At 41.8% G+C, this 12,862-nt stretch overlaps 1 protein-coding gene across 2 annotated transcripts; it reads left to right on the plus strand.

The window, feature by feature from the left end:
• The first annotated feature begins 1,260 nt into the window (after window positions 1-1,260).
• Window positions 1,261-12,402, plus strand: ptpn18 (protein tyrosine phosphatase non-receptor type 18). Of its 2 annotated transcripts, XM_061075315.1 has the most exons (16): window positions 1,261-1,486; window positions 3,915-4,023; window positions 4,302-4,378; window positions 4,583-4,678; window positions 4,797-4,835; window positions 5,229-5,297; window positions 5,422-5,484; window positions 5,637-5,779; window positions 6,248-6,314; window positions 6,707-6,784; window positions 7,567-7,659; window positions 8,565-8,617; window positions 10,268-10,381; window positions 10,632-10,819; window positions 10,896-10,985; window positions 11,795-12,402. In XM_061075315.1, exons 1-16 carry the CDS (start codon window positions 1,424-1,426, stop codon window positions 11,866-11,868), a joined length of 1,416 nt encoding a protein of 471 aa, XP_060931298.1. In that variant the 5' UTR covers window positions 1,261-1,423; the 3' UTR covers window positions 11,869-12,402. The 2 variants fall into 2 exon arrangements, with proteins under 2 accessions (XP_060931298.1, XP_060931299.1); XM_061075316.1 differs by lacking the exon at window positions 10,268-10,381.
• Window positions 12,403-12,862: the final 460 nt, after the last annotated feature.

Raw genomic sequence — 12,862 nt, forward strand, 5'->3', positions numbered from 1 at the left:
AGGCGGACACAGAGCTCTCACTCTGACGTGGTTTCCGAGTACCGAGCTGCAGAGATCGTCAGGGAGATGGAAGATGTTACGTTGAACAGGCGGGATCTTAAAGTACACAAAGTAAAAATACTATCATCTTATTTAATCGAATGATAAATACTTTATTGCAGATCCTGCTTTCAAACGCTGTAATCAGCTTAAGTACTTAATTTATCACCAGATGGTTGATTAACCGTCCAACCAACCAATCAACAAACCAACCAACCAACTAACTATTCAACCAACCAACCGTCCAACCAACCAATCAACCAACCAACCAACCAACCAACCAACCAACCAACCAACTAACTATTCAACCAACCAACCGTCCAACCAACCAATCAACCATCCAACCAACTAACTAACCAACCAACCGTCCAACCAACCAAACAATCAACCAACCAACTAACTATTCAACCAACCAACTGTCCAACCAACCAAACAATCAACCAACCAACCAACCAACCAACCAACCAACCAACCAACTAACTAACTAACTAACTATTCAACCAACCAACCAACAAACCTAACAATCAACCAACCATCCAACAACCATTCGACCAACTAGCCAACCGACTAATCAACTAACATACTAACCAATCAACCGACCATCCAACCACCCACCAAACTAACTTACCAATCAATCAACCATCCAACCAACCAACCAACTAACTAACCAACCAACCAACCAACCGTCCAACCAACCTAACAATCAACCAACCAACCAACCAACCAACTAACTATTCAACCAACCAACCGTCCAACCAACCAACAAACCAAACGATCAACCAACCATTCGACCAACTACCCAACCGACTAATCAACTAACATATTAACCAATCAACCGACCATCCAACCACCCACCCACCAAACTAACTAACCAATCAATCAATCAACCGTCCATCCAACCAACTAAACATTTAACCAACCAACAAATTAATCAACCTTCTTAACAACCAACCAACCAACAGACAGATACATTGAATAACATTTACGACAAAGATACACTAAAATTATTGAAGTATATAAAGTAACATGGGTTAGTGGTTAGTAATCCTGTAACCAGGAACTTGTTGTGATGTTATTTTAAAGTTTCTTCATGTTCCCTCTTGTTTCAGCTCAACAGAGACAGAGACAGAAGAGAGCAGGGCGATCGACCTGTGAATTATTAACCAGCAGGTTAAATATAGAGACAGAACTGAAACACAGGTAAAGAGAGAACAAAGAGAGGTCGAGAGAAACCAGAGAGAGAGAGAGAGAGAGAGAGAGAGAGAGAGAGAGAGAGAGAGAGGGAGGAGGGGTTCATTCAGTTTGGCTTCTGGTCACAGCTCGGACAGACTCTGTCAGTCAGAGGCCTCGGGTGTTGGATGTTTTCTGGACGTCAGCTGACGACATGGAGCTGCTGCTGTCCTCGCTGAGCGGCCTGGACCCGGACGCTCTGGAGCTGGAGTACGGCGTGAGTGTCTGATTCACACACTGGGACTCTCTGCTGGGAATTAACATCTCTGTGAGGACCATTCCACAGGAATCACTGTTAGGTTCAGGTCGTACTTTACATGATGTTCATTTAAAAAAACTTAAATAAATACAAAACAATAAATACACTGATATTTGACTTGACAAATGTGTGAATTATAAAATAAAAATGCACCTTTAAATAAGTTCAGAGGAGGTCAGATTTGAAGGTTGATGTTAGTAAAGTAACTCATTTAATGACACACAGATACTTGTGTGTCCCTTGCCTTGTTAGTGTTTGTATGTGTGTGTGTGTGTGTGTTTCTCTTCTGTTTTTCTTTCTCTTTTCCTGCAACACAAACACACAGTTTCTGTCCGTCTTTCCTGGAAACTTTGAGCTGTGGTTTCGTGATTTAAATGAGTTGCAGCTTTAATCTGATCGTGAATGAACGAGCTGCGTGAAACATGCAAATTCTCCCAGTCTGAGAGATGAGACATTTCTCTGTGAGGTCACACGATACAGTCTGGTGTAACCTAAAAAAACAATTGATTCAATAATTTATTATAAGTACTTCTATTTCTAATTAAGCAACGGAAGCGTCCTCTGTCATCTGTGAAGAAGTTATAAGAAATCAGACTCTATTTCTTCATTAACCCACCATGACGTCACCCACTGGATGGTGAGCTGCTGTTTAGACCTGCAGAAATTAGCTACAGGCATACATAGATATAGATATAGATATTTCTAAACCACCATATCACACACAGACACACACTCACCAGACGCCTTGTATATCAAAAACAATCTTCTTTCATGTGGTTGAAGTTGTGTTTTCTTTTGTCAAACTACAAGAGATGTATTTATAAAGTAGAATCAACTTTCATACTCTGAAAAAAACATTTCATTTTATTATTATTCTATTATAAAAAATAAATAACTGCATATAAAGACGATCAGTGACTGTCAATGAGGTGGGACAATGTGTCTCCACTTCCTTCCATTTTATAAAAATTAAGCTAAATTATTTCGACTGCCATCAAATAATTAATTAAAACCAAACTTGAATAAGAACAATTAGTTAAACGTCAGTTTGAAAAGAACGACCTGAAACGACAGAAACTATCTTTGGAAAACATTAATTTAACATCTACATTGATTGTTCTGTTTGTCCTCTGTCCCTTCTGCTAACATGGAGGAGGCGGGGTTAATGACCTATACTGCAGCCAGCCACCAGGGGGCGAATGAGAGGATTTGACATCACTTTCGGGAGCTTTATGACATACATATTTATTTACAGTCTGCATTAATATACATTTTTTAAGATCAAAATAAATTCTAACAACTTATTTCTGACATAACTCCAAGATTAAATGTTAATAATCCCTCTGATCCTTTTAAAAGATTACAGATTAATAATTTGAGATTATTAATTAATAGTGACTTTGCTGTTGGTGTTATTTTAAATAATCATGACCCAGTTTGTGGGAACGCTTTGTCCCACATGACAAAATTATCATTTCCTGTTTCCTAAAACTGACACGTTTCAGATGATGTAAACTGAAAACAGACAACAGGTACTTTTGTTTTATATGAAAAGATTATTTTACAGCTTCTGTGGAGTTTTCATGTCAGTTAAGAAGAATCTTTGAATATAATTGGATTGATTTGAATATTACACACACACACACACACACACACACACACACAGGTTGTGTGTTTTGAGGTGGATCCACATGTTGGACGTTGGGAGTGAGTCAATCATCGCGTTTCCTCATTCTCCGGTCTGTTCGCTGTTGAGCCGGCGCAGCAGCTTCCTCGTCTTCTGACTCAAACGGTGAAAGTGTCGAGGTGGAAAACGGACCTGAGAATCTGCCTGAAACCAAACTCACACAGAACTGAAGTGTTTGCACCACAGCAACACACAAGGATTCATGCACCGCTGTGAATCCTCCCCAGTTAATGCTCCAGTAATAAGCCTCTGTCCCTCTGACACGTCGAGTAACCCGGTCACTGCTCAGTTCAGGTGCTGTCATTTATTACTCTCTTCATCCACTCATCTGAAGGGCGATGGTTCGATTCCCGGCGTCTCTGGGCTAAAAGTTTCTCCCTCTGTAACAACATACAAACTTTTCGGTGGAACAGGAAACACTTTAACTTCTTCCTCTATTTGAACTTTCTGTTGTTTGTTTTCTTGACTTTCTGTTTTATCTCCTCTTTCATTGGGCAGATGTATTATCGGGTTGTCCATCCTATTGTTGTGAAAAGGGAATTCTTCACCTTTTGAACAGTTGTCACTTGGACTGAAAGATGAACATATTTCAATGGTCAAAGGTCAATGTGTCTGTGTGTCTGTGTGTGTGTCTGTGTGTGCGTTTGTATGTGTGTCTGTGTGTGTGTGTGTGTGTGTGTGTGTGTGTGTGTGAGACAGGCGGTGCGTTCACAATCCATGTTGATGAAGAGAGATCTGGGTTTAACCACTGAGGCCGGAGCTCTGAAGGAAAACATCAAGAAGAACAGATACAAAGACATCCTGCCATGTAAGAGCAAGTCGCCTTCTCTGTGTCCTTACTTCCTTTCCTCGTTTCCTCCATCCTCCTCTTGCCCTTCCATCCTCCCTCCCTTTAGAAGTCGTGCCTAACTTTGTTTACATCACATTCCACATTAATGCGTTAGGCTACAAAGATTATACACTGCATGTTCTGCAAGCACATGAAGGCTATAGACCACCCATAATGCACCACTCTCTTTTCTTCTCTTGTTTGTGTGTGTGTTTGTGTGCGTGTGTGTGTGTGTGTGTGTGTGTGTGTGTGTGTAGATGACCAGACTCGAGTGGTGTTGTCTCTGCTGACCTCAGATCTCGACACAGATTACATCAACGCAAGTTTTGTCGAGGTAGAAACACTTCTCTCCTTCTTATCTTCATCTCCTGATCAATGACAACAAAGAATAGAATGAAAACGGTTTAAATGAAATGAAGAGTTATTTATATTATCAATATAACACACGACAAACACACGCATGTCCTCTGCTGCTGGTTCATGTTTGAGGACTCTGAGCCGCTGCTGTGCTGTTGTAATGCTGGTGTTTGTCCCACAGGGGGCGACAGCAGGCAAGAGGTACATCGCCTCTCAGGCTCCTCTCAGCTCCACAGTGACTGACCTCTGGAGGATGATCTGGCAACATGACGTCAAGGTCAAACACACACACACACACTGAACACACACACTGACCATACATACACTGAAACACAGTGATATGAAATGATGGCTTCACGAGGATCTGACTAATGACTGGTATGTTTGTGCTCCAGGTGATAGTCATGGCCTGCAGGGAGGTGGAGATGGGGAAGGTAAAATAACACAAAACAACAACAACTAAACAACATGAAGAATCAAACAAAAATATATTTCTTAAGTTCTCACTATTCACCAGTTTGTGAAGTTATTTTGAAGATAATTTTTTTTTAAATAAGAAAACTGCGAATAAGGTTTTAAATTGAAATATTGTTTCACTATCTTCATTTGGACGTAAAATTTACATTTTTAAAGGAGTTTTTATTTATTTAACGTTGATTTTATCTCCTGACTGAAATGTTAGAGTTTCTACCTTGAATCAGTTCTTATTTATAAAAATGTATAACACGTTTCTTCTTGTCTTATAACTGCAGAATACAAACGTTTGATTTACGCTGTAGAAAGTGTTTTTTTTTACATGAAGTGTGTTTGTGTTTTGTCGTGTGCAGAAGAAGTGTGAGTGTTACTGGGCTCAGCTTCATCAGGCCACTACATTCGGACCATTTACCGTCAGCAGCGTAAGAACACACAGCACTAATGTCTCTTACGTTTCTATACTTTTAATATAGAATTATCATTCGAATAATTGTTTTAATCGACGAAATTAAAACAAAAGAATGTGTTATTTCTGTGTATCTCCAGCAGGGGGAGACACATCCTAATGAAGATGTGGTGGTTCGAGCTCTGACTGTCACATACCAGCAGGTACGAGCTTATATTATATTATATTATATTATATATTATATTATAGTTTTTCAGTTTATTAGACATCTGTAAACAATGTTTTCTACTTGTGTAAACGTCAGAAAATTGATAAATAAAATTAATAATATTTTCATATTTTGATTGCAAACCAGCTCAGCCGCTCACTGACTCAGTATCAGTTCCTGTCGTGGCCTGATCACGACATTCCCTACGAGGCGGCAGGAGTCCTGGACCTGCTGGAGAGGGTGAGGGCGAGTCAGAGGTCACGCACGTCTCCTGTGCTAATACACTGCAGGTACACACACACAAACACACACACACAGACACACACTCCACCCGCCTCTAAACTGTAACTTAGTCAACTGTAATTTCACATCATTACTGAAGCTTGTTTTTCCAGCAGAACAGATCACAGGTCAGATGGTCATTAACATGCAACAGGCTGCATCACACATATGGCAGCTTATCACACACTCCCACACACACACACACACCCATACACACACATACACCCACACGAACACACACACACACACACACACTCTCTTACAAACAGAAACAGAAGGCTGTGAATATGCAACAGGTAACACCTGCTAACGATGGCACAGTTAACATGCACACTGCATCTGCCCCTCTGCGTGTGTGTGTATGTGTGTGTGTGTTTGTGTGTGTGTGTGTGTGTGTGTGTGTGTGTGTGTGTGTGTGTGTGTGTGTGTGTGTGTCTGTGTGTGTGTGTGTGTGTGTGTGTGTGCGTGTGTTGCAGTGCGGGTTGTGGGAGGACAGGAGTCATCTGTGCTCTTGATTACATCTATGACCTGCTGGTTACCAAGGTAACGCATGATAACACACCACCTGTCATGTCGCACACACGTATTCCCTGATCACGCTGAACATTAACATGTTGTCATTACTGACAGGAAGTGTGAGGAACATTTTGACTTCACCGCTGGTAGTCGAGTCATGTGACTGATGAGAACCAATAAGGGAGAGAATGTGGGCGTCTGCGTCGTTGTTTACAAAAGTCTCAGTTTCTGTTCAAACTGAAATCAGACGATCAGCGTTTATAAAACTCTCTGATTTATAGCAACAGTGATGTGAGCGTATCAGTGTGAGCAGAGCCTCAGGAACCAGTGAACATTGGTGGCATGTGTGTGAAATTAAATGGCGACTGAAGTGCTCATGTGTCTGACCTGCGACCTGTTGTCTGTTGTTCGTCCTGAAGCCAATCACAACGGACTTCAGCATCATGAAGATCGTCCTGGAGCTCCGGAGGCAGAGACCCTCAGCCGTCCAGACCAAAGTAGGTGCTGACAGAGCAGGAAACCGTCATGATCAGTCAGGGGCGGCCTGAACACGACACAGACCGTTACCTTAGAAACAAAATGTCACCACAAGATAACATGATAGACACAAGTGAGGAGGATGAAGAGATGAGGGAAGTAGGAAGAAGGGATGAGGGAAGAGGAAGAAGATAAGTCCAACATGTCAGGAGGCTGATCGACATCATAACTGGGCCTCTTGATTCCAGCGAGCGTTCAGCAGGTGTGATTAATGTCTCTCCTTTGGATATGAAGCAACAAGCAGGAAGCTCAAAAAGTTCAGTAAACGCTTAAAAGAAAAGCAAAGCCCTTTTTTTAACCATATTTATAAAAGAAATTGGAATTGATAAGAACCAGAATTCAGACTCGATGAGCAGAGTCTGAATCAGATTAGATCAAATTCAAATTAAACCTTTTCCAATCAGCTCCAAAAGTGAATCATCACACACAACCAGGATCTAAAATCTGATCATTGTCAGATCATCGTTAAAACTAATTGTTCAACGACAACAACATGCAGAGACTTTGTTTGTGTGTCTGTCTGAGACACAAAGACACACAAAGCAGCCGCTGAAGTCTGTGAGTATTCATATTGAGGTTTGAGTTGTAGTTTAGTGGTTAACACCCAGTTTCACCTGTGTGTGTGTGCGTGTGTGTGTGTGTGTGTGTGTGTGCATGCGTGCGTGCGTGTGTGTGTGCGTTTTCCATTCACAGATTCTATCAACACCAACAACCATCCCTCTCTTTCCTCTCTTCTCTGCAGGATCAGTATCGGTTCATCTTCTCGTCCGTCGCCTGTTTGATCGAACGACTCCTGGAGTCGAGCGGCCCACAGATCTACAGCAACCGGTCTGAGGTAAAACACACACACACGCCTGAAGAAAAACACAAACATGTTGGAGTGTGTTGTGGAGGAAGTGGATGGGGAGCAGCTGCTGTAAGAGGAAGTGACTGGGGAACTTCCTGTATGTAAATCCACTGCTGCAGAGCAACTGACATCCAGTTGTTGAGACGCTGAGAGAAGCTCCAGCTGTGGAACCTTTACAGAAACTAGTTTATTAAGTGATGGACGACGCCTGCTGACAGGTAGGTGGGTCAGGGCCTCAGAGAGGGGCTTACTACTCTAATACTGCTCAGATTCTACAGAAGTCTTTTCAAAAGAATGTTGTGAAGTGTTCTCTAGTTGAAGGGATCCCTCACTCCTGACTCTCTGAGGCGTCCATGCTTTTCTTTCTTTGGCTGTTACAAGGTTTTGTCTGTTAGTTTTTCTTCGCTCTAGTCGAGGGTTCAGATCGGAGGCTCCTTGTTAAGCCCGATGAGATAAACTGTGATCAGTGAATACGGGAAATACAAATAGAATTTGATTGATTTATTGATTGAGAAACACTCGACCAGGATCAGTGTACGCAGGCTGAAAGTCTCCAGGTTTTTAAAATGTAATTTTCTTATGATTCACGTCAGTTTATCGAGTGTCAATAATCAGCGGAAACAGAACTCGAGCTCAGTGACTTGCTCTCACGTTACACAGAAAGAGAAATACTGACTCTGTTCTCACTTCTGCTTTCCTCGAATACCAAAAATATATAAACAAATATGTAAATATACTGAGTTTAACTTAGAAATTACATTCTATATAAAATTATAATGAATGAATCAGACTTTATTGTTAATATTTAAATAGCAGTTCAGTTTCTGTGGGTTTAAGAGATACAGTCACTATAAAAAACAGTAATAATATCCACATAAATGTTTGTTCTCCAGCTGAAGACACAAGACAAGCAAACAACGGTGACTCCTGCTTCCTGCAACAAGAGGTACATCCATCCATCCATCCATCCAACTGTCTATTCATCTATTAATTCATCCATTCATCCATCTATCTATTCATTCATTCACCCATTCATCCATCCTTCCAACTATCATCCATCCATCTGTCCATACAACCATCCCTTGAATCCACATATTAAGAAGATCATTGACTGTATATGAAGATGAGAAATATCTGACAGACAGAATGTCTCACCCCAGTGTCTCACCTCCATCCTCCATTCCCATATGTTGCCATGTTGCCATGGAAAACGAACAGATTGAGGGCGGAGAAGAGGAGAAGGGGAGATGGGACGAGGAAAAAAGGGTTTAGAGAAGATGAGCCCTGAGAGAAATACATAAAAATCTAAAGACAAATTTGGCAAAAAGTGAAGGAAAGAAGGTGGTAAAACCAGAAAGGAGACGCGAGAGGACGGAGACGTAGGAGGTGAGAAGAGGAGGGGAAGTGATGGATTAATAAAAGAATATGTAGGAAGAGGAGAATATTAAGAGGGTGAGAAGAAGAGGGGGTGAAGGCAGAATAATGTAAAGAGGAAAGGAAAGGTGAGATGGATGGAGGCGGAGGAGGTGAGAAATGACAGAGGAAGAGGAGAGAAAATGAGACAAGATTGCAAACAAATCACTGTAATCACAATCTCACTCCTCCATCTTGTTCGGCTGCACTGGGACCAGTCAGTGTAACCATGACGACTGAAGTCACAGCCAGAGCAGGAAGTCGAGAGCTGAGTGACTTCCTGCTGCGATAAAAATAATAATGTGTGACACTGATGTCATCAGCAAAGCATCATGGTACCTGTAGAAAATGCCAAGCTGTGTCTTGATCCATACTAACTACACACTAACTACACACTAACTACACACTAATTACACACTAACTACACACTAACTACACACTAACTACATATTCACTGAGGAGTCACGTCCCCTCTTATCTATGAAACAACAACGTTCGCTCTGCAGGTGGAGTCTTTAACTGTAGAATCCACAGAAGGTTCATGGGTCCAGAGGGTCTCGTGGTTTTTGAGAAGGTTCTCAAGATCATTTTAGATGTTTAGGAGGTTGATGGGAAGGTTCTTGAGGTTCCTTGGGTAAATCTGGGGTTTGTTTAAGTGGTTAAAGTTCTCACTGAAGAGGTTCTACAGATGGTTTTAAACATTAAGAAGGTCCAAGTCGTCTTTTAGGATTACAGAGCTCAGTGATATGGTCTTTGTAAACATTCTACATGGAGTTTTGGAAGTGTTGGAGTTCAAGTCAACTCTTTGGCATTGCAGAGGTTCTTTTAAAGTGTTTCTGTGGTTGATGGGAAGGTTCTGGAGGCTCCTCGTAGTTCTGAGCGATGTTTAATATGGCAAAGTCGTCACTGGGGAGGTTCTACAGATGGTTTAGGGTTTTAGTCATTAAGAAGAGTCTAGTGGTTATTAAGGTTCATCACGAGGTTATAGAGGTCAGTGAGGTTGTTTCACAGGTCTGGTACAGTTTCCATGAGTCTTTCTGAGGTTGTAATCGTCATTGACAAAACATATCTGTCTATCTGTCTATCTGTCTATCTGTCTATCTGTCTTTCTGTCTATCTATATATCTGTCTGTCTGTCTATCTATCTGTCTGTCTATATATCTATCCATCCATCCATGTATAGATCATTGAGGCTGAGCATGAATGATACATACGCTGTGATCAATAAACCCAAACATCCCCACCCACCTCCATCTAAACCCCCCCCTTCTGATGTAGCCCTGCCCAGATCCAGCAGGTAAAGAGTGAAAAAGCTGATACGAGAATTACTGATTATAATTCATCAGAATCAACTCAACTGTTCTCATCTGTTCTCATGATCATTATGTAAATGTCAACGTTTCTTCATTCAAGTTGGTTGAACTTTTTTATATTTTAAGTTTAAATGTTTTATTGTAAATCATTATTTTGACTGATCATGAGTATCTTAACTCTGAATATTCTAACTTGTTTATTTTTATCATGGTGATGCGTTAACCCCTCTCCAGGTCGCTGCCCCCATCCCATCACTATGACAACGACCCTGCAGGGGCGTCGGCTGCTCCTGTCTACAGTCACGTCCGACCCCGGAATAAACCACTCAGCCTCCAGCTCTCTGCCACGCCCATCTATGACCTGGCATCTCCAACCAATCATCTGTCGCCGCGTAGCAACGGAGAGCATCACGTGGCCGCAGGTGAGAGTCAGACCATCAGGTGAAGTTTGAACGTTGGTGATGATCTGTAAGTAAACGTCTGTTCTCTTTTCTCAAGCTGAACCACTTTCACCAACAAATGACGATTATGAAGAATTCTCCTCTTCAGTCACAGACACGCCCGGCCTCTGTCCACCAGGGGGCATCGGTCAGTACCTGAACTTTCTGTCCTCACTTTTAAAGGAACAGACCGTGTTAGGAAGTCCTCTTGTTAACTGCTGTTATCGTCCCTGATGCAGTCGTTGACTGAAATGTCGGAAGAGAACTTAACATAAATTTAATTATCAGCCTTCGACTAATCAAGAAGTCTGTAGACCAGATCATCTCATTCCAGTTTGACTGTCGCAGTCGACCACATCCTCTGAAGTAGCCGGCCTAGGAATTCTGACACATCTATTTTAAGCCAGGCTAGCAGTTACACCTTGCTTCCAGTCTTTGTGCTAAGCTAGGCTAACCACTATCCCTCTCAGAAGCTGCATCTCATCCAGGAATGGATCTACCTGAGGATGCAGTCTTCCCGGTCCATGACGGACGTGAAAACCAAAATGAAACAATCGTATCACCCTTGTTACTGTTGCCTAACAACAGAACTGAGGTTTGACGTGCAGAGAAAGTTTTAATACTTTTTGTTTTTTGACATGCGTACAGTTCTCTGTTCGGTGGAGTTGAAGCGTGATATTAAAGCTCCTTGCCGGAGCCATTAGCTCTTTGAAAAACAGTTTGTCACTAAAGCCCAATGAATCGTAGGAGAGTTTGGTTGAAGCCTCGTTTCTTGGGGGTGAAAGGAATCATTTGTTAGCTAGCAGCCTTCGGAATAGAACAGTCTAGTCTTTAACAATATCCGGCCAGAACGACAGGATCCTCCTCAACGATGGACTGCTCCTTTAACTGTGTGTTTAACTCTGTGATACTGTGCTGATGGATTGGGTGTCTGAATGTGTTTGTGTTACTTGTCAGGGTTTAACTGTCGTATTCAGAAGCCCAAAGGACCCAGAGATCCTCCAGCTGAGTGGAGCCGACTTGAGAGATGAACTGGACTCAGTCGATCTGGACTCAGTCGAACTGGACTCAGTCGATCTGGACTCAGTCAGACTGCTAACGTTACCACAGAGTGAAGATGTTCAGTTGACCTGAACTGAGACTCGTCTATGATTCGATGTGTTGTGTTGTTGTTGTGTGTGATACCTTCCTCTTTATATTAAATCACGTCTCTGCGATGTATCAGATTTAGATTTTCAGTGTGGTTCCATGTTCAAACATGTAGTGTAGAGAAGTACTGCCGTATTAGTTTTACTGTATCATCTGCAAGGAGAAGTAAAAGTGAAGCTTTGTTAAATGAGGCCATTGTCTCAGATCGACCCACTCTACCAGTGCTGACCACCAGGAGGCAGCAGAGCAACACAAAACATCAGCAGTGAAACGTCCTGCAGGAGGATAAAGTTACAGCTTCATTTCACAGGACACACACTGATGTTATCCTACTCGTGGTGGATCAGTTGTAGAATTCTCCCTGTCACACAGGTTCGATTCCCACCCACTGCAATAAAATAAACCTGTTTATCCTATGTCAAGTTTTTCTGAAAGTAATTGACGGATGAGTCCACTCCCTCGTGCACTTGGCAGAGCTGGAGGTCGGTGAAGCAGTTTGAAGTGAGACCCTCATCTCAGGAGGTCACATGACATCTGTCTGAGCTCAGCTGTCATGTGACCTGAAGTGATTGTTTGATGCTTTTACTCAAAGTGTGAAAGATAAACAGAAAAAATCTAACTTCTCATGATAGAAAACTCATTTTAGCCAGAATATGTTTACCTTCTGCATAAACGACAAAAACAGTTTGTTAAAAAATATTAACGTGAAAACTAACTGCACCAAAAATGACTTGAACCTGAAGTTAACGTTAATGAAGCTGCTGTAACATAAACTGAAAGTTACAGGGTCCTGCTCATAGTCCTCATAAAGACAAGAAGCCCCATAATGTGAGTGATTTATGTCCCCACAACATGAGTAATACCTAGACCACAAAC

Source organism: Limanda limanda, chromosome 7 (assembly GCF_963576545.1).
Source record: "Limanda limanda chromosome 7, fLimLim1.1, whole genome shotgun sequence".
Classification (NCBI taxonomy): Eukaryota; Metazoa; Chordata; class Actinopteri; order Pleuronectiformes; family Pleuronectidae; genus Limanda; species Limanda limanda.